This window comes from Trichoplax adhaerens, genomic scaffold, assembly GCF_000150275.1.
Source record: "Trichoplax adhaerens TRIADscaffold_5 genomic scaffold, whole genome shotgun sequence".
In the NCBI taxonomy this organism is placed as follows: domain Eukaryota; kingdom Metazoa; phylum Placozoa; class Uniplacotomia; order Trichoplacea; family Trichoplacidae; genus Trichoplax; species Trichoplax adhaerens.
In genome coordinates, this window is record NW_002060947.1 from 1,479,382 (window position 1) to 1,502,203 (window position 22,822).

At 33.5% G+C, this 22,822-nt stretch overlaps 5 protein-coding genes across 5 annotated transcripts; 2 read left to right on the forward strand and 3 right to left on the reverse strand.

Annotated features, from left to right (window-relative positions):
• Positions 1–5,204: 5,204 nt before the first annotated feature.
• TRIADDRAFT_18001 (uncharacterized protein) lies at positions 5,205–5,447 on the forward strand (the record flags this gene model as incomplete). The annotated part of the gene is made up of 1 exon (XM_002112319.1): positions 5,205–5,447. A coding segment is annotated over one exon (243 nt), but the record flags the coding sequence as incomplete, so codon positions are not given.
• A 2,316-nt stretch (positions 5,448–7,763) lies between these two features.
• TRIADDRAFT_56275 (uncharacterized protein) lies at positions 7,764–10,048 on the reverse strand (the record flags this gene model as incomplete). Its single annotated transcript, XM_002112742.1, has 6 exons — positions 7,764–7,886; positions 8,027–8,092; positions 8,505–8,558; positions 9,473–9,555; positions 9,698–9,782; positions 9,992–10,048. 6 exons carry the CDS (start codon positions 10,046–10,048, stop codon positions 7,764–7,766), a joined length of 468 nt encoding a protein of 155 aa, XP_002112778.1.
• Positions 10,049–11,682: 1,634 nt separating this feature from the next.
• On the reverse strand, positions 11,683–13,100 carry TRIADDRAFT_56276 (uncharacterized protein; the record flags this gene model as incomplete). The annotated part of the gene is made up of 2 exons (XM_002112743.1): positions 11,683–12,204; positions 13,026–13,100. 2 exons carry the CDS (start codon positions 13,098–13,100, stop codon positions 11,683–11,685), a joined length of 597 nt encoding a protein of 198 aa, XP_002112779.1.
• Positions 13,101–16,764: 3,664 nt separating this feature from the next.
• TRIADDRAFT_56277 (uncharacterized protein) lies at positions 16,765–18,716 on the reverse strand (the record flags this gene model as incomplete). Its single annotated transcript, XM_002112744.1, has 5 exons — positions 16,765–16,824; positions 17,101–17,160; positions 17,243–17,389; positions 17,626–17,751; positions 18,651–18,716. The coding sequence occupies 5 exons, from the start codon at positions 18,714–18,716 to the stop codon at positions 16,765–16,767; spliced, it is 459 nt and encodes a 152-aa protein (XP_002112780.1).
• A 766-nt stretch (positions 18,717–19,482) lies between these two features.
• Positions 19,483–21,968, forward strand: TRIADDRAFT_56278 (uncharacterized protein; the record flags this gene model as incomplete). The annotated part of the gene is made up of 9 exons (XM_002112320.1): positions 19,483–19,563; positions 19,819–20,058; positions 20,178–20,300; positions 20,429–20,559; positions 20,667–21,264; positions 21,365–21,472; positions 21,579–21,620; positions 21,698–21,745; positions 21,816–21,968. The coding sequence occupies 9 exons, from the start codon at positions 19,483–19,485 to the stop codon at positions 21,966–21,968; spliced, it is 1,524 nt and encodes a 507-aa protein (XP_002112356.1).
• Positions 21,969–22,822: the final 854 nt, after the last annotated feature.

Here is a 22,822-nt window from a genome sequence, read left to right on the forward strand (position 1 = left end):
CCATTTTTGCCTGAGGATATGTACTTAAGGGTTAAGTGCATGGCTGCATCCCTTTATTCCTTAAGTATGAATTATAATACATTTATTTGTTCTGTAGAAGAACCATGGGGCTAAAATAGACCATTACAGAGCTACGCAATTTGTTAATATATCCTATTGTTATTCATAAATATTTAAAAGTATCCATGTTTTTAATACAGGCCGCCTATTATTGTTATAATTCAGTTCTAGTAAAAGATTAATGTAATATCATTGGATGTATCGATTTAACTACATTATTATGAATCACATTGCTGACTAAGGTCAGTAGCGAACCTCAGCACTTTAAATAGTTCTAATTATGCAGCATAATCGATTAATTGGAAGGATATCATTGAACTTTGGACAGTTCTTTGACTTGAGATAGATCTGTTTGATTTGGTGAGAACATAATATGCGCACCTCAATAGATAAACAAGTGGAAGGTATTACTTAATGGATAGACCTTGTAGTTGTAGCCCAATACAAGAAAAACACAGGATTAACGACTGTAAACGTATCGTATATCTGCTATCAGGCTTCGATTAATATATCGCGAATTACATTAGTCAAACAGCACTTTCGAAATTCAAAGTGAAGGTAATCAAAATTAACCCGAAAGTTAAAATAAATGACTAACCTACTGGTCACGTATGCGTATACTGGACGTTAGTCACGTTGCAATAACGCCAGCTTTTTCTAGAACATAAATGGTATTAACAAAGTATAGGAAAGCATCATTTATGTTAGACTTTGCATGCCATTAACAACTTGGCTATGCCTTGATATCATTTCTTTTCTGTTTACTAAAAGCCAGTCTGTTTCATCTAGCTAGTATGATTTTATAGATTATGGCCAAAACTAGAAAGATCGATTGTCTGTATAATATCATTAATATCTGTATTATATTAGGTGTATAAGTTAATATCATTTTTAGGAGGATTGCTTCTATCTTCTTTTATCAACGTTATACGCACTCAAGAATCTTTTACAACTATCACTTTGATTCTCCTTTAGAGGCTAACAAACGTGGAGTGCTATATAGGAATTTTATATTTGACAGAACACTAATGTACATACAATTCACTCTAGGCAGCACTTGCTTGATAATTAAACTCAACTTATAAGTTCCGTAAGACTAATTAATCTGAAATTTTTTCTTCAGACTACGCTGTAATTTGATAAATTCAATTTATTCATAAAGCTTATAGGAATTCTACATGCAAATTATTATTAATTGCACATTCCTATGCTATTGACTGTTTTATTTGTAGTTCATTAATTAACATCATAAAAGCTGAAACGAATTGTGTTACAGTTAGACAGTAAGTGTATGTACAAACGAAAAAATTCTATTATCATTAATATCACAAGAAAATGATGGAATAAATACATAATAGAAATATATGATGTAAAGTAAATGATTCCATAGAATCGTACGGCGTATCCATATAATCTAATATACGGCGACAGCTTCATGGGTGGCCATTGAACTAACTATAGCGGCATAATCTGATACAGCCCATCCATATTAGTAATAACATACTGTATTATTATTAAATCATCATAACATTTTACTATTCCAATAGAACAATCGGTTAACTAAATCGTGTTTAGGCAGAAAAAAAATTAAATTTATCAGCTAATTAATTACCGTATCGCATGCTAGATCTCTTCCATCGTCGTTTAATACAATTTTATATTTTATTTTATTTTTATTTTTATTTATAATTTCCAGACTGTTTGCCCCTTGTACCTTAAATGCACTATCTTAATGCAAGGCAGTGTTCTAATACGTATAGAATACAGCGTTTACAAAATACTGGTGTTCTCATAGCTTTGCAATAGCAGAAAAGTAATAAGGAATGAATATTATTTACTAGCAAAATATCCAATAGGAGTAGTAGTATCTTCTATTTTGAACTATGGCCACTGTAGTAATAATTTCTCAAATAGTCACGATCCTTAGCAGAATACGGTATACCATAACAACATCATATGTAATCAATGTTGAAAATCAATTGCGATGTTGTTGGATTTTCAAAAGGTATTAAGAAACTAATAAACATCCCTTGTTAATGTTTTAGGAGAAGCAAGATTATTATTGTTCGTTCTTCTTTTTCTCGTTAAAATGACGAAAATAAAACTGATTCATCTAGTGTAAATATATTATAAAAATAATAACAAAATAGGAATATCCCTTCGATTTGGAAGATGGTCTAAATGATTCCTGGATCAGTTTTACGTGAATTTTTTTTGAATCTACTGTATTTTCTTTACGTTGAGTATGATGAAAGTATTTTAGCTTGCTTGACATATAGATTGTCAAAATAGACTGGAATATCCATAAAATTGGAAAGATAATAAAATTGTTAATCATCTCTATCGATTTCCTTGTTGTCATCGACTTTCATTAGGATGAGTACGAGAGAAAATATAGGGATATAGACTATCCAATCCATTTGTAAAACAGATTAGACTATCTATCACATTGAACCGATGATACTACAGTAGTAAGTTGTATCCATACTCCTATTTCATTGGAAGCTCGTCAAGAGCGAATAAGATGAGAGCAATTTGACTTACTTTATTTTCTCTTCAATCCATTTGTAAAATGGACTGGGTTCCCTATGAAATTCCCTTGAAAGATGATATCAGTCCATTTCATGGATATCCCAGTTTTAATCTACTTTCTCTACACTGAATGGTAAGCCTAGAACGAGTTTACTGACAGTAAGTTGCTTACCCTTACTGTTGTTGGCCTATTCAAGCCGATCATAACGACTCTTGCTACCGATAGATACCCCTTTACAATTTGAAGACAAGACAACATTCGTCTACAAGGAGAATAATCAACCACTAACATTTATTAGTATAGTTATGCCAGCGTCAATATGGAATTTGCGCCATGGTTTAAGGATATGATTGCAATGATTGAATTCATGAACTAGGACTAGAAATTGCTTTTGACTTTCTTGTGAAATGTATCGATTGATGAATTGATCATGATCTAATGGAAGATTAAATCATCCATAACCAAAGATGATGATACCAAGTAAAATGAGTCTGTTGAAGAAATATCAAATTGGACTATTACGTATTGAGATTGTGGATGCGCTACCATGACACTAAGTCAATTCATTCACGCAGTCCATAGACTGCCAACTCGACTACCTGGTTGGTTTACAGGATATCCCATAGAATCATTTTTAATGAAGTTTTTTTCAATCCATGCGATATCATAGAAAGTACCATAATAAATCGAAATATGGAATTGGGACTATTACGTATTGAGATTGTGGATGCGCTACCATGACACTAAGTTAATTCATTCACGTAGTCCATAGACTGCCAACTCGACTACCTGGTTGGTTTACAGGATATCCCATAGAATCGTTTTTAATGAAGTTCTTTTCAATCCATGCGATATCATAGAAAGTACCGTAACAAATCAATTTCGTCATCGATCTCAGCATTGATTCATGGATTTCAAATGGTGAATGAAAATATAAAATAAATAATCAAATCACCGGTAATTCTTTCATGCCAAGATCCAATCAAGGAATGGATCTCGTCACTGGCTGCCATGGAAAAGACAGCGATGTTAATGAGTGGATGAGACCGATGGATTAGCCAATGAAATGGACGCAGATTGAATGAGTGACGATTGAATAGCTGAGTTGTACAAGCACGTCGTCCAAGCGTGCATCAACGTCGACGATCTCACTGTCATTGCATTCAATCTTGTCGTCACGTGGTCGGTAGCCTTGGAGCGATTTGAATTAATCAAGCAAACAATTGAAGCATTGGAATGAAGTAACCACGGCAACCACGTCATTGCTGTTGTGAGCCCCTGCGAAGAGCGGCAAGCTACGCAAGCGTACATAGGAAAAAGTGATCTGCGACCGCTGCTTATATACTCCACTCCGCTGTTACTAAAAATAGAACTCCATATTTGGATGATTAAAAATTGTGTCATCGGCCAATCATCGTTCTACCTTACCTATATAAACAGAATTGCACATCGTGTACAGCAGTTCACAATCCAACAACAAAATTGCTCACCATCATGTCGACTACCGCGATCCAAAATCAACTTTCATCTGAGCTCGGTTATTTCTATACCGATAGCTTTTACGATAATATTGCTGGCCTTACCAACTCCAATTACATGCCATCGTTGGATGAAGAATGGCTTCAGGTAAAAATAAGTAGAAAGTGTAGATAGCTTGATGTTTTTATTTTGGGGAGGAATCATCATGAGCAGTAGACAACGAGCAAAGTACGTTACACTCGTTGCAGCCAGCTTAGGATAGCATGACAAAATAATAGTTCTATCTTTTACAAAAAGAGTTCTTTCGATGGTACACTGTTTGTAGGATGGATGAGTTTTAATAGAATTTGGAACGCTGTAGTTTTTTTTGAATTGTAATTAACTTGTTGATCAGCAATACATTAAACGACCGAAAGTTAACATTACTAGTCGCTGTTCTCTTAATAGAAGTTCAATGTGTTTCCTTCCTCTGGTATTTAGTTTAATTTACCAACTGATAGGATTTCTCATTAGTTATGCTTTGTTTTGATGTAACTAGATTTATCAAGGTGCTGAGCAATACAACAATCAATGCCATACTCCAACTGATACTTCACGCTCTAGTTCAAGTGATTCATGTGAAACACCAAGCAACAGCAATAGCGACTTGTCTATTATTGACGATATTCTATTGCTTGAAGATGAATTATTTCGTGAAGTCAGCGCCAATCCAGATAATTGCAAATACACCAATCAAAATCAATTCTTTGCTGACTTAGAAATGCCAAACACATATCTAAGAACTGATCTTGAATTTAAACCATACGAACAACGCCAACACGAATGCAAATGGGTTGATACCAAAGAATATCCCAACAACAATCAAAAACTCCATCCACAACCCATGATGGTCTATAACACCCCCAATCAGCAAGTAGCAGAGCTAGACTGTGTTCAATCAACTAATAATGTCGTTGTAACTGTTCCTGCTGGCCATTACGTGCAAACTCTTATACCGATGCAACAACAACCAATACAAATTCCTCCGCCGGCCTACGTCAGTACACCTCTGGTGCAATCGACTAAAACCGACAAAAGTCAACCAGGCAATCGAAGGAGTTCAACGGATACCAACAGCAAACGTGTCCACCATTGTACCTATCCCAACTGTAATAAAGTGTACACCAAAAGTTCCCATCTGAAAGCTCATTTAAGAACTCATACTGGCGAAAAGCCTTACAAGTGCCCTTGGGAATCTTGTCCATGGCGATTTGCCCGATCAGACGAGTTGACCAGGCATTACAGAAAGCATACTGGTGCCAAGCCGTTCAAATGTAATTTCTGTGAAAGATGTTTTTCACGCTCTGATCATTTAGCCCTCCACATGAAAAGACATTCATAACTTATCACTAATTTATCTTGAATGTCCCAATATTGGCAATTATTGTAAAGCGCAAATCAATTTTGGCTTCATTTGCATAATACTTCCATTTGCTAGTATTGCAGTATAGAGTACAGTACTGTACAGCTTGTATACTACATATACGCATATACTGTACAGTATAACTGCATATGCAGACATTCCTTCTGTTAATATGCACTGTACATGACATTGTTTTTTATTTTTATGTTTATACAATACCCTTACTGTCGTATTGTATTAGCATAACTTTTACTGTATGCCTTGACTGTTTAATTGTATCGGCTTAAATTATTTGAATCATTTCATTATTGTCTCTAACAATAACGCCAATGTTGTTGATCTATTCTCGTTGATGATAACAATACATCTTATTTGAATAACCATTGTGTAAAATGATTTGATCTATTGCTAACTAGTAGCATCATCCATTTTCATGAAATTAATTTTATGGACCGTGGGTTCTTGTTTATAATGTTTGATCCAAGAATGTAAAAGCAACCAAAAAAATTTCTCGTAACGTTGACACTATAGCACTGTATAACAGCTTTAACGAAGCTTTTCAGCTAATCCAAAAATATATATCTCTAAAATGCAATTCTAATAATGGGCTTTTAATATAATATATATATTAGCACAACGAATTTTTTAATTATGGAAATCATTTCCTACTTCGTACTATAATGAACAAATATAAAAATCATCTAAATTTTGTTTGCCGAATTTTACCTACATCAGTTTGTTTTTCGAAAAAGATTTAAGATATCTAATTTTATCGATATATACGTATTCAATCGCAAATGCTTACGTAGCGTATAAACGTATATAGATATATATCTTATAAAGTAAAGTCTGTTATTGTACGATTGTAATTTCTATAGAATTCATACATCTGCTGTTTCATAGGACTATGTACATTCAGCTGCATAATTGAAATGACAATTCCGGTGAATCTAATACGGATCTAAGCTCTTGTATTATATATTGGTAGTGCTGGCTTTAAATTTAGGCCTTCAAATAAAAATTTTCTCGTTCAATCTTCCTCGTTGTTGCAATTACTTCGACTGCTTTCAATCGAATGATAAATTTTATTTATACTTTATTAAGAAATCATCATAGGAAAGATGATACCGTAGTTCCTTTTATGAATGCGCAGTGTGCATTCTAAGTAGTCAAAATTAAATTGTACGGTACAGTATACGAGTAAGAGAGCGAGCTTTACTAGCCCTAGAGACTAGTAAGATCCAGGATATGAACATTAGTAAAAGGTACTGTACGTTCCATCTTTGATTTTTAAATGGGAGCTTATCAACATCTGCAAACGTTTAAGACTGTTTAGTGAATAATTGTTGGATAAAGGTGAGATCAACACATATTGCACGCAATCACAGAGATACTACGTGGTCTTATTTTACATGTACTGTACATTTATCCCTTATGTATAAACAATACCAAACATGAATTAAATCCATTTGTACAAGTTTATTATTTGCTAACGAGATTAAATTACAAAAGTATCGAACAGGATTAACCAAATGCCTCCGTAAATAGTTCGAACTTTAATCATGAAGAATAGTACTGCAAATCAGTAAAAAATAATACAGTATTTGGCAAGTGCAGTAACGTAGTACTTAAATACCGAAATGGTTAACTGTAATTACAGTGTTTACTATTTACCCAGTAATAAGGCGTATCCGTACAGTACTACAAACAGATAATTGATCAGGTATTCAGTAATAGTGTTAACATATGTAACGCGGAAGAGATATAATTCATTACTGTATATCTGTACAATATAGCATTAATAACATTAACTTAAAACTGTCATTACAACGTTTGATTCTATGTTGAAAAATTTTTTATACGCAGCTAGCTTAAACATAAATGATTTCGGGCTCATGTTTTCAGGCAGAATCTAGCCATGTGATACAATTGCTATCACTCATAGCACTATTTTCGCTGTTATAAGACGATTATATGCAATCGATAGGCGATCGATTTTAAATAGTAAAAATTATAATATCCGAGGTTTCCATAGTGAGTAAAGATTCTTCTATATAACGTAAAGTTCTCCGGTAGTAAGTGTAATGTAGTTCTTACTTTAAAGTCCGCAAATACACTGTAATAAAACGTTAGTGGGTCGAAACATTTCACGGTTTGTTTCATCAAGCTGTCGATGTCCATCTTAGAGACATATCATGTTTTGAATCATACAGAAACGCTTACTTTAAATAAAACCACAATTAAAATGGATAAAAACCACCAAAAATCAACTCAGGTTCCGTAGTCTGTTTACTCGGTTTTGCCATCTGATGTGGCTTTGCCGTCTGATGAGGTTTTGCCATCTGAATTGACGTTATCACTCTTAGCATCTTTCGAAATTTCTGCGTCAATTCTCTCTTTAGCACGATACACCTAACGAAATTATCGATAAGATATGCAGCATGAAATGAGCAAATATCGGTGTTATTAGGGTCATAATTTCATTTCATGACAGCCATTATAACGGTATAAATTTTCTAAAATGTATATTCTAAATAATACCGCATAAATACCTTCGATTGTAAGTAAAATGATCCACCTGCAGTTTTATCGTTGACTTTGAACAAATGATCAAAACTCTAAAATTTGTTTAATGAAAGCAAATTACATTAACATCAACACCTTTAAGAATTTTTAAGTATACATCTATATATCTACATTCTACGTATATATATTTATATATCATATATTGATGACGGTGGTAAAAATAAAAGACTGCGTGTAATTCAATGCCGAAATGGGTAAAGGGCGATTCTATAATTGACTGTGTGTGTACAGTACTCTTGGCAGTCATAATTTATAAAAAGATTCTAATTAACAAGCCGCTGTTTGAACTTTACACCTGATGCTTCAATTACTGCTTACCTGAAAAACACCCTACAGTCTATAACATGCAATACATATATCTAACTATGGAATAGACAACTTCTAGGAGCCAAAGGGCCAAATTCAAATTATTGTAACATAAATTATGAGATTAACAGTAAATACCTTCTGTATCAGCTCCGGATCTAACTTTTGGATATTTAAAACTTTCTTTGCCTCCTAGTTTAGACAGAATATCAGGTTGAATTGTAGCATCATAATTAAGTTTAATCCAATGTATACTCGTAGTTCTAAAGTGCTTCAATACCGCTAACAACGAAAAATATTTCAATCTGCAGTAATCAACACACACTTATCATACGTACTGTACTCATAAGCTATATATACGATACAAATTACTGTATAATTACACATTCTATCAGAAATATTATACTGTAACTTGATCGTAACGCGATTACGTTAAGTTAATCACCGTGCAGTTGAGACACGAAGGAATTCTATTCTATTATCAACTGAGGCTAAAAATCTATCACTAGTTATCTTCACATGCAGACAACATTTTTGAAAGTGGGTGGGCATACTTTAATCTTCCAATCTCATATCCACATTGCATTTTATGAAGCTACACCGCATTTACGAGTATTTAGCAACCTTTTAAGTTAAAAAAGATGGTCAAATTACGAGTACGCGTATACTCTTCACAAGAACTGCTAGTTTGCACTATGTACATTGTACAACCTAAAATATAGCTGTTGAAACTAGGATTTAGAATAGTAAAGGCTATGTGGATTAAAATTTAAGGTACACTGTAACCAGATAACCTAAAGCCTTATTATGTGCGGCTACTCCTTGAACGGGAAATAGATGATCTAAGAAACTAATCAAGGAAAATTGGATTGAACTACGGGATTGCATCGCGTGTGAAATACTGGCGACCACGAGTCGTATGTCATCACGTTAGAATGCTCCAGGAAATTTGAAATCAATGATATGGACCCGAAATTTTGATAAGGCATATGTAATACGTAACAAGTGAAGATATAATCTTCATTTTATGTTATAATGTTTTAACATTCTTACCAAAGTCAAAAGATCTTAATATTAAACGTTTACATACGGTAGATGGAACTTACAGATAAGGACATTCCAAGCAGGCTATTCCTAGCTGCCTCTTTGGTGCCAGTTGAGTCGGCAGCTTTCCTGGCAGCCTGACTGCCTATAAAATAGTAAGACAGAAGTATTTCTTATTATAACTAGTCAACTTTGGGATCAAATTACGACAAGGACAAGATCATCCAACTATCACGATGATACAAGACGCCCATTCTGTCTATCTTCTAGGGCATCGAGTCACTTACTCGCAAATTCTTGACGTAAGGCTTGAGTGAAAGCACGTCCCACTACTTGAGCACCGATGACGATCATTTGAGCAATAAATTTCGCCTAAAATTTTCAATCAAAGCAGCAAAATTATACATTTAGTGATATTCCTATCGGATATAAAATGAATCAATTCCCCACAGTTGAAATTTGAAAGCTAAAAGGATTTAATCGAACCATTTTTAATTTAGGATCGGAAGGATTTCTGGTCAATCTTTCGTCATGTTATGCAAATTAATCGCAGATGCTCCACGATGACCGCATAAGCGTACTGTACCGATCCGGTCTTGGGTGGCTTCATCGTGCGCACGCGCGATGCCTTGAAACATGCTTGCGGTGCCTGAGTACAGTACGTACTGTAGTGTACTGTACAGTAAACAGTGTGTACAGTAGTACTGTACAGTACTGTACTGTACTGTAGTACTGTGTACAGTACACAGTACTCAAAAAGCGCTACTGTACTGTACAGTACTGTACTGTACTTTGGAAAAAAACGTGTGGACGTACTGTACACTGTACATTGTACAGCGCTATACTGTATCATACCGTACAGTACATTTCGACAGCGTACTGTGCTGTACTATTGTTTACGTACTGTATGTTAGCCAATCAGGTTATCGTATGCAAATCATAATATGCAAATTAGTTGAAACCATAAGTGAAGAAAATCCATACTGTAATATATAGGCCGACCGTATACTCAATCGGTATCGCTTCTCGGCCTATTGGCTAAGATCAAGTGTAGTATCTGTTCTTATCCGTGTGACAACGGATACCGAGTAAATTTTACTCGGACCTGTCACATCAATTTTTCTTGGGGGCATTACACTAAAGCTTGCTTTAGGTAGTGCAGGTATTGCACTGGTATAGCACTACTTCCAGTCGTAGTACGCCCCAACTCATCTTAAAACAAAGATAGAGCAACTGAAATGGAACTGAAAAGATTTCATGCTTGAGAGTACTGTAGTCGGATAGAAATGTTCATAGGACAAATTATAGTTAGAAGTTCAACCAGCCAAAGCCAATTGCATGCGTAAGCATAGGCTAAAGTGCGCCTATGCCTTGACCTAGTACTTATGTAGTCCAGCTTGAGCTCACGTACTGTAAACTAGAGGGAAAGGAAACCACAATTCACAGTATTGGTAAAAATAGGAGGGCCAACATTTTTGCTAGTCATTTTAACTGCACTATACAGTACTGTACAGTACAGTACATCTGTAACCGCACATTTTGCTATTCACAAGTATGCTGCCAAACTAGACAAGTTAGTTAGCTACAGTATGGAATGAACTGATGATAGTGATTTATTGCCGTACAGCATGTCTGTATCCTATTCCTATCATCATCATCATCATCAATCCCATAAGCCTGCCTCTGAATAGCTAATAATTAATTCATTCATTCTATCTTTGATGTAGTCAAGATGTAAAGCCATGTAAATATACTGTACTTGAGCAGGAGCCCAGTAATGTTTTATTTTATTTCAATGCATCGAGCTAATAACTAGCACTTTTTCTCGTACAGTTAGGGTAACAGTATCTTTCGTATACTGATATCTACCTTAATTTAGGTGGGAAAATTACAGTTTTTTTTCTTACAATATTGTAGTTTTCAAAGAATTTACAGATACATTCGAGTCATCCATTAGTATATATATATATATACTGTATATAGTCAACCACAGTATTAACAGTTATGCCATACTTACAATTATTTGAAGTTGAAAATACTGTAGCTATCATTTGCAATTAAAATTTCAACTTACACTAATACATAGCGCGACAATCATTTGGCTTTGGTAATGAAATCCTGTAATAAAGCTGGGAAATACTATAATTTACACTCATCATGATATACAAGTTAACAGACGTGCTGCTAATGAAATAATTACGGGGTTACATACATTAAATCTTATTTCTAATCAATTTCCCATTTCCAATCATAGAAAATCACTTATTTTCAATTAATAAGATTTCTGATCAAATGTCTTATCACCTTCTATTCGTCTAATTGCTTCCACCATTGCATCTAGATTATTACTATTGTATAAATTAGGACAATTGGCTACACCAGTTGCGCTGTCACTAAAATGACTTGCAATTTGAGAACAACCAGTCGTTGGCCGATAATTATCGAAATTGAATACTTGGCAATCGGGATATAGTTGACGTTCAAGTGCTCGATTTTGCTCTTCTAATATCATTCGAAGTCTTCTTTCACGATCTAATTGGCTTACTAACTCTATGATATCTCTTTTAATTTCTCGAATAAACAGAGATTGGTCTTCTCCTATAAAATTCTCCAATTTTTGTAGTTTGTCTTCTATTTCAGTCCTAGCGCGCTTACAACTGTAAGGTAATACCACTTCCTTACTACCATCACTTGACGACAACAACTGCTTCAACATTGCATTTTGTCCAAGTAATTTATTTCTATCTTGTTTTAACGTATATATATATTCCGTTGTTTGATGCAGAACAGCAGCCTGGCAAATAAATTGAGACTATTTAATAAAGTAACGGCTAAATAACATATCTGCGGCAATGGTCATTATTTCGTTATCTAAAGCATTCACTGCATCAAGTCATAAATAAAGAAGCAAATTTAAAAATAACATAATCTAACTCTATCATGTATAGTCTATCAATAAATCGTATTCCAAAACTGTACAGTAGATTACGATAAAATCTTATGGTCTAGGCGTGCATAGGTCATACCATAAATTATAGTTATATGTATGTATGTGCATAGTGCAGTATATTCGTATCCTTCAGCCTATACACATATTACACATACTAGCCATTACCATATTTTAGCACCAAAACAGAGCTCGAGGTTTAAGTGAAATACATTAGGTGCTGGCCCTACTCTTAATTTATATTACTATAAATGGTTATACTATACCATAATGCAACTTTTAATATTATCATACACGATTTAAATTTTAATAGAATGGTTGCCACTGTATAACTAATGGGTATTATTAGTCTTTATTCTATATAGCAAGCAAATACAACATCAACTAATAGATAGTATGCCTTGCATTCCAATGATTATTATGATTACTTAACATCGTGCTATTGATAACTGGTATAATAGATTTTATCCAAGATAATGATGTGATTACTTTGTAAGCATTGACGATAGGTACAGTTACCATATTGCTATCCTTTATAATTACTAAAATTAAATAGTCTGCTTTAAATATTACAAAGCGTAATCGAAATACTATATCATTTTTTTAGCATAAGTACACTTGATATCAGTATTATTACAGTCTAAAATGGGAAATTATGATAGTCTTACCTTGCTAAGCTTATCACCTTCAGTGTGTGGAATGAGCGACTTTAATGCACGAAATCCGGTATTAATATTTTCCATTCTCCGCCTTTCATTTAAATTTGCTATTTCTCGCTTAACTTTTCTTTCCGATTCATTCTGCAATGGAACTTGAATGCCTATTCCTCTGCTTAAGTTACAATAAGATTTAGATTAACTATAAATATATTACTCTCTACTACAATTTCATAATAAAATTAAAGCTGCAAAGCTTTATATATCTCCAAATTACACGATCAATCAGTACTTTCATGTGCTTGTATGAACAAAATGTATTTAACATTTATTACTGCAATCTTATACGTCAAGCCGAAAATTGAGATAAACAGTAAGCTATGAATATATCATATGGCAAACTGTAATACACTTTATTGACTTCATCAGTTAATGGAATATTATGTACTCTACATATATAGAAAAGTCGGTTGAATATATACCCTAGCAGTTTATGACGATTTTTGTCTACCTCTGGTTTCGATTATAATGATATCCGATTGTATATATAAACTTGCAATTTATTAAACAATGTTACGATGCAATCAGATGTAAGAATAAACGCAAGTTACAATGCTAAGAAATTCGGAATTACTGTACAGATAGTGGTCTAGAAACTTTCAACAACTATTTACAATATGATATAGAAAATAGATACCATTTCTAGTGATTTATTCATCTCAGTATCCTAAATCTGTATAATTCTTTCTAACGATACTGATACTAGTTTCGTTATTGAGTATAAATGCCTGTATACATTGCAGTCGTATAATAGACAGTACTTGAAGATTTTTTCCGTCATTGTTTCTTCGACCTTAGAATCTTGATAAGGATGGTCATTTAATTATTTTCGATTATAATCACGATCTGCACAGTATATATATGGCAATGTATATCGCATATGAAGTTGTAGACATTTTAGGCAAGCTTCAAATATAAGTTGTGTACTGAATAAAACAGCTGTTAACCAGTGGTTACCGTATTACTCATTAATTGCATCACATACCGTGAACAGCTGTGGAATTTAATAACAAAAATATAATCTTCCCCCAGTTACAATTTGTGTATATATTTACCGTAAATAGATCCGTATAGCTTATTTTGAGTTAATCCATATTTTTGTAATATGCTTATGTGACAGATTTTCGAAATAAGGTACAATAAAATAATTGTAGCTGCTACATGTGTGGACGATCAAACTATCATATGTCGGACATATGTTGACAGCCTGAGGATACATACGTAAACATAAAATTAAGTAAATCATATGTATCTTGAGATCGATCATATTAGTAAAACAGTATTTAATTAATGTTTAAATGAAAGCAGTCTTAAATTAACTGAATACTATTATAAATTAAATTCTGGTAGAATTCTGAAAAGTTATCGACAAGTTCAATCGCCCCGAAATCGTGCAAATTTTTATATCATTATAAATAGTCGAGTATTATCACTAGTTAGTATTTCACCAGTACACTATCGGTAATCTCTTTGTTTCAATTGTGTAAATAAATAAGAGCTATTGTCGTAGATCCAAGCACACAATTAACTTTCTTTTTCTTTTTTGAGTGTTCGAACATCTAGAAGTCTAGTATTAGGTATGCCCACGGTTGATTAAAATAGCTGCTATTGTAGCTATTTTCCAGGCTACAAAAATTACAACTACAGCATTCTTGCCCTATAGTGCATTAACAGTTGCGGTCTTTATTAATTTATTGCAAGTTGCATGCATACTAAATCTAGATATATCCAACTGGTAAAAATATTTCTGTTAAAGGAAATGTTGCTATGATTCGTCTAAAATTCGTCTATTTATAAGCCTTAAACGAATATTGCGACATTGCATCGATATATTTCCGCAGTACCACAAACATACGGTAGTATAAGTGAAAGTACAGTATATTCATAATTTAATCTAAGCAGGAATTACATCTAATACATCTCATTGTCAAGATAACTACATCAGTACAATAGATCAGTTAAATATATATATTATACATGTTATTCTAACTAGCAGAAAAAGACAAAATATTAATGATAATAAGATGTTGCATTGCATTGTTGAAAACTATAAAATACAGGAATATAATCTTCATGTTATCACTAGCAATAAAACTTGATGAGATTTGTAATGATATGTTTAACAAGGGTTGTTGTACTCATAAGTTAAGGAGTGTTTTAGATAAATTGCGTTAGTCAAAAATTTATCATCATATCGCAAATATCAATAAATCGTAGCAATTTTTCTTCGCATTGATAGATTTTCATAACCTTCTTTAAGCGTAATCATTCACGTGATTAATATCTGAATGTAATTTTATTTATGCATGAACTATTCTAAAGTTCAATTTTAGGTCATATTTAACATAATTAATCTAATTAATCTAGAGTTTTCGTTTAACGTATCATTAAACAGTTAATATATCTATTCATAAATTTCTATGTATGACGCTATTTAGTAACATTTGTTACAGGCATAAGTATATATCTTTTTATAGACTGTATAAGAGTATCCATTTAGCAAGTATGCAACTGTAGCAAAATCACAACTATTAATAGTTCAGTTTTTCGTACATAATGATAGATTATAAATGTATCATAAAGCCCGGTATTACCAGTCAGTACTTAAGAAATCTTCAAAGGCATTTAATTGAATTAGTAATGACACTGCTTGTCATCTAAATACAACATGTATTTCGCCTAACAAACGGTACGACTTAACTCACATTTGTCAAAAGTGAGCATATCAGATGGCCAAATGATTATTCAATAGGAAAATAAACTGAAGTGCTGCAAGATAGTTCAAAGCAGATTCGTCTACCAAACTTATCTTTCAAATAGGCAAGTAAAGCTCAAATTTATTCCACCTTATTGATGTCTCTTAGTAATTACTCAGCCCAAGTTATTCATTAGTGATCCTGTATTTAATACGATAGTTAGGGCATTTTGGGCTTATAAGGGTTACTCCTTCTGTAGCAGCAAATGAACAAATAAAAAAATTACCTGGCCAGGCCTAGTTGGAAATTAGAGAATACAGTAAACGTACATTACGATCTCGGACATTAGAAAGGGATACTGCCGTATTTCATGAAACCGATAGTACCGTAATAGCCAACATTAAACTTTTCCATGTCGATGACATCGTTATCGGTCCTCTAGATACAATTACTACAATAAGTAAAATTTTTACCCCATCATTAGTAGTAAAACGATCTTCTCTATTCCGGTCTCTTTTAGAGAACTTATAAAAATAACAGTCGTGCCAATAATATTATACGTAAAGGCTTAAACTACAGTATTTACTTGCCTAATACTCGTGTAATAAAATAGAAAGATGTGCTAATTTTATCTATGATTTACATAAAATTTCGGATCTGGTCAGAAATTTCTTGAACAAATTACACATTAGGTTTTCATGAACAATTTGCTGGCTTAGGATAAGTTGATCGTCTCATAAGACTGCACACAGTTTCCCTTCATTGTAAAGGCCATATGAATCACCAATACTTTAGATATCAATTTGCAAGCCGCAATACAACATTTTTCGAAATTGATTTAAAATTTTATTATGTATTGTTATTTATTTACCATGAAAGTCTATCTTTTATACAGATATCAAAAAAGAATTGAAATTTGATAAAATGCAATAAAATTGTTTCTCGTCTCCCATACTTGTGGCACAGCCTATATCTGGCATTAGTATAAATTATCTTCAACTTGAAAATTTTTCATTTTCGGGTTTAAATACTCTCCAGCAACGTTCGTTAAATACCTACAGAAAACAGATAATGATCATAGGAATATCATTGGAAAAGACTATACTTTTAGCAAGAGTTAATTCTGCACGATCAACAAATAAATTAAGTTTCAAGAGCTAGCTTTAGTTATGACATCGAAGTGAGTTATTTGGCTTTCCTTTGTAATACTCATTTTAATAGTTTAGGTCTCGCAATTATTGATACTATCGCCAGGATAATACTATACAGTACTACAAAAATCTAAAATGTGTTCTATAATGGTCATATTTAGCTGTAAACCAAATTATTACCTTTAAAGATCGATTCCTGACAACTTCTTCTACTCCTAATTCATTTTGCATTTGTCGCAGCTATTATACCCAAATTGCAAAATAAGAATGGATCTTAAACGAGAAATGATGGCGCATACATCTTAAAACCCGATAAATTTACCTTCCATTGCTCTTCTCTCAATTCCTTCATAGCGTCAAGGTCGTCTGGATCTTTATCTCTCTGGTCACGCAATGTTGTCACTCTGTTGCTTACAGTCTTGATGCAACTACGAATGGTGTTTTCTCGATCCACATACGCAGCTGTTAACTGATAATACGTTAAATTATGTATTACGTTATATAGGTTAGAATAAAACCAATAATACTGCATCATTCTGTATCGAATTACAATCTAAGTTGATCGTTTTAACTTATAATATTTTTAAGCCTTTGTATTTTAACAATCGTCGTCTACAAGTTCCAGGTGGAGATATCTATTGACTGTAATACTGCTTAGCGGGAATATGTAATAAGTCCCTTCTGACATTGAATATTCATGAGTACCTGTCGATGTAAGTCTTTGCATTGAGCACCAGCGTCCACCTCCCCCTCGAAAGACGTCGTTGGGACACTATTATTTAACTTGTATATTATCGTATCATCAATCTTGCGTAATGTTCGCAATGCATCCTATCGTTATGAGATTACCAGATATTCAGAAAGATAAAATTTCATCTACTGTAAAATATTATAACGACTCTAAACGCAAGATCGATAATTATTATATATAAAATATTTATAAAGAATGGATATAAAATAAAGGTAGTGTTACAATATTTTGAAGAGTTCATTGCAGATTATGCTGGTAATGAATCGATCTAGCTGGTTTATTAATAAACTATGACGAGTTTGCATTTCTGACTTCATATCTTTTCACTTTACAGGACATCTAGAGTGCCAAACGTATGTATTCATTATGTAGCTTTGATATTTTCTATATTGGCACTGCAAGCTTATTATTAAAATGATGAAGAGTACAGTAATATACAATGTACTGGCGACTAGAAGCTAGTGGTAAGCCAGGATAACATATTCTAAGTTAAACTTGCACCTCGCAGTGTCATTACCGCAAATTGATTGCCATAGACCTGCCAATATTCAGTACAGTATTTTGCAAATGCTAAAGTACTAATCCATCACAATCAACATACTGATGGCTAATGAATCAAGACTGCCTACGTGTCCATGATGCAACACATTTGCATGTTTCGTCTAGTCGCAACACCTTCATGAATCGAACTCCTACGTGTACTTTAGAAGAAATGAAAACCTTTCAGCTATCAGCCAATAATAGCAACTGATGAGCGAATTCATCCATCTTGCATAGCCGTACTGTAAGTTGAACATTTGTTCTACCTTGATGTATCTATATGTAGAAGATGATTTATTTTCTCGAATTTATCATCACCTCTGCCGCATGGACTGTACGGTATCGTAGTTACTAACAGCTTTCGACAACAGATGATTTTGCACTAGCAAGCTGACTCCACAACAGGATTGTGGAGTCATTTTTCAATTAAAAAGCATACCTGAAACTGGCTAAAATTATGGCAGTTTATCGTTATCTTCTCTTTGGCAGCAGGATCAGTCGCCATTTTAATGTTGAAATTACTTTTTGAGCTACAAATTTCCTTTCCTCAGTTAATAAATGGATGGCAGCTTTGCCATCGTCCAGTCTACGGTACAGTACAGTATAGTACTGTAGACTACAGTGGAAATCACTCACGCGTACTGTACTGTACCATGCGCAGTATATTATACTGTAGGTTACAGTACTATATATTGTGCACTGTAGCCCCGCCCAGTGGCAAGGAGCCCTTGGCTACAGTACTAAATACTGTATTATACTGTACTGTACAGGACGCTACATCTTTCAGCCTATAGATTTTGACTTGATGCTTCAGACGTTTCAGTACCGAAATAGAGTTCAACTCCAAAATTTAGAGAGTCTAGTGTACAGGTAACTGCACACTGTAGTGTACAGTACTGTACTGTACAGTACTGTACGGTAAGGACTTAGCAGACTGGACGACTAACAGAAAAAAGGTTTCCTTCTAGCCGTCCGTCCCATTGTCCTGGGAGACAAAATAGGATACGGTACGGACAGCGGCCTGGAAGGAGAGAGCGGCCAAGATAAATTAGCTCCAAGGCTCATCCACCAACGAATAGTAATACTTCAACATTAACAATTTTTAGGGTTCTCTTTTAAGGCTTTACAAATGAATTGCCTTTGAACTCTTAGGTGAAGAGCATCACTAAGATCATCTACTATTTCAGATTATCGATAGTACTGTAGAGCCTTTCTATTATGATATAATTTTCCTCATGCCAGCAACGGATTGGAAGTAGGCTAGTTCAATCATGGAAGAGCTAAAACAATGGTTCGCCAAGCAATTTGGTTTAAATGTTCGAGAAGATTGGTTAAAATCCAACATCAACCAGGTAATACCTTATTAAAATGGTGTAGTAGAGAAGGCTGAAAGGAAAGCTTCAATATTCTACAAATCATCAATAGAGCATCAATTGCTTTAGTTTTGCTTATAATTATTTAGTAAAGTAAGGACAACTTTGTTGATAATGTAGGTCATGTTGATTGCTATTTGAAGACGTACCGTGTGCAAACTATTCTATTGGTGTTATGCAAGTACATATTAATCTAATACATGCATTATTTTACTGGATGATATCCCTGACTAGGCTAAATCAACTAATGATCGAGATAGTTTATACCGGAAATTCTTACACAGCGATATTCGAGATGTATCAAATGGTTATTTAACGAATGCTCATACTACACAATCAACAATTCAATTAAATGGTAAAATCTGTATGCAAGTGGATTCGCTATATGATATCGGCCGATCCGCTTATTCGCAATTACGACAATGCCAAGGAAACGATGACACCGATTTCTCGGAAGCTGATAATAACGATAAGGTAATAAGATTTGTATTATCTTGAAATATAGTATACGCGTACATAAAGTAGATGTCCATGGTATAAACATACGTTGTCTTACTAGATTACATATTACAAGTATTCTTGTATTTATTTAGAAATGGGAACCGAAACCCACCAGAATGCTCCTCCTAACGCTGAATGATGGTATCCGAGATGTAGAAGCAATGGAGTATCAACCTATACCAGAGTTATCCTACAAAACTCCAATAGGTGCAAAGGTCCGATATGCAATAGACACTATTTAAAATATACATGCTGTGTTTATGTATGTACAGTACAGTACAGTACAGTATATACTTTTTTTTGAAATGTAATTTGATAATTTATGACAATCTGATTAATGTAGATTTTGATTATTGGCCCTGTGACCATGAGATCGGCAATGATCTTACTTGATAGCCAAAATATCCGATTATTAGGAGGTAGCCTACCAAATTTAGATGGTAAAGGCCATCAAGATCGCTTGCGACAGCTTTTGTAAGCTTAAGTCTGCGTAAATACGTGTATAGCTTTAATACATGAACACATAGTATTGACCAAAGTAAATTAGTATAACATCCATATCTTCGACTATTAAATCATAGGAATCTACCTGATGACCATCCATTAGCTACAAAGATAAATCAAAATATTCCTATACCAATGGAATTTATCAATGCAAACAATGAGACTATAAATCCTCTGAGTATTCCGCGCAATAAGTTCAACAACGATGAAAAATGGGTTAAAAAACCTTATTCAGCAAGCATCAATACCCACCAACAAGTTTATGATAACATCCCGCAAGACAAAAGTTTAGGCAATAAATCATGCAAAAATGAAGATATATTTATAGTTGACGATGACTTTGACGATGCTGATCTGTTAGCAATGGATGAAGATATCTTTTCTCAACATTTTCAAAAACCTAAAAATAGTAAAGTAGATGTGAAAATTGAAGCGTCTACTATCAAAAGAGAATATGTATTACCCATTGGATCCACTAAAAGCAATAATGACAATTTGCAACCCAGTCATAGCGGCATAATTAAGAATGAAAACGATGCTTATAAACTTTCAGAAATGCAAAATACTAAACTAATATCAACCGTAGATTCTGAAAATCCTATACTATATTTGATAGACATAGAAAATGACCTACGAAAGAACAGTGTTACTTTTCCCTTTACCTTTCATATTAAGGTGGGCAATAATTTGGCTATCATATGTGTAATGCTTGTATTTAATTTTTGCAAATAAATGACCATAACTGTACGGTACTTATATATTCTTTGCAATATAGGCATATTTTTCTACATTGTTATCACCTTTAAATAGTCGTAATAAGTGGCATGTAAAAGCAAGAATAAATGATGGAACAAGCTATCTCGACGTCGATGTTAGTGATCAGGTTCGAATATGCTTCTCGTCTTATAAAGATACGATTTTTTTTATCGACTAGTTCTGATAAGATATATCTTAAAAAGCAAAGTTGATCAATTTTAATTCATATGTAGGTTCTTTCAGAAATCATTGGTTTTAGCGCAGAAAAATTTAATGTAAGATTCTCATTGAATTGTTTACAGAAATTTTGTTATATTTATTCAATGCAATGATTTATTTCATATTTCTACAGAAATTGAAGTTAGTTTCTGATCAAAGTGAACGAAAGCTTATGCAACAGGTAATTATAGGAAATTATTAATCATGTGCTATTGAATTTATTATAGAAACAAATTTTCATTATTGTTTAGGGATTAAAAAATTGTCAGCAAACACTATCGCAAATAAACTGCGTGATGGAGATTATCCTCAACCGGAGTGCAGTTCCACTTTTAATACAGTTAAAGCAATCGACTATATACAATATGAAAAATCTAATAACCAGGGTAAAGTGTCGTCATTGAATTATTGTTTTATAACTTTAATAAATTCTTCGGAAATACAATATAAAAAAGTTGCGATATAGCAAAAATACACGCTGTTGGAGAATGTTAATAATATTTTAAAATCAATAAATATCATGACCTCTAAAGTACAGCATAAAAAAGTGTTAACATTGTTGTCATTTGATTTTGTACATTTCATATACTCGTGTCAAACAATACCATGATATCATATCCATGTAGATACAAGAACCTATATATATATATATCTATATATTTGTATATATATATTTGTGTATACTGTATATACGTATATATATATGTATATATAAACACTAAATGATACAAGTCTGATACTTTTTCAAATACAATATTATCTAAACAAGTTATGTAAAATAGAGCCATTAATATGCGCTAATGAATTAAAGTAATACATTACGAAAACATTGCACGCCTTGCTGCAAATGTCATATCAGAAGGATCAGCTTCTTCTGAAATTGACGATGTTGAAAATTTTTGAGGCCTTGGTAAAGCGCCGTTACTATTGATAGCCATTAGAGATTGCGTACGATTGCTAGGGTTCATACCCCGCGTTGATGGGATGTTATCATTGGCACCATTTCGAACAAAATTTCCACGTTGTGCATTATTACCAACGGTCGATAAATCTTGTTGACTAACACCACGTGTTGGTGGAAGATTAATTCGAGGCTGATTGTACTGTTCAGGGCCAACATGATTATGTTGTGGTAATTTGTTAATACTAGGAGTACTTACTGTACGATAAGGAGCATTAGCAGCAATTGGCTGCGATGGCATATTCGATGATCTTCGAGTTGGTGGTACAGGTTGTTGTGGCTGAGATTTTATGCGGA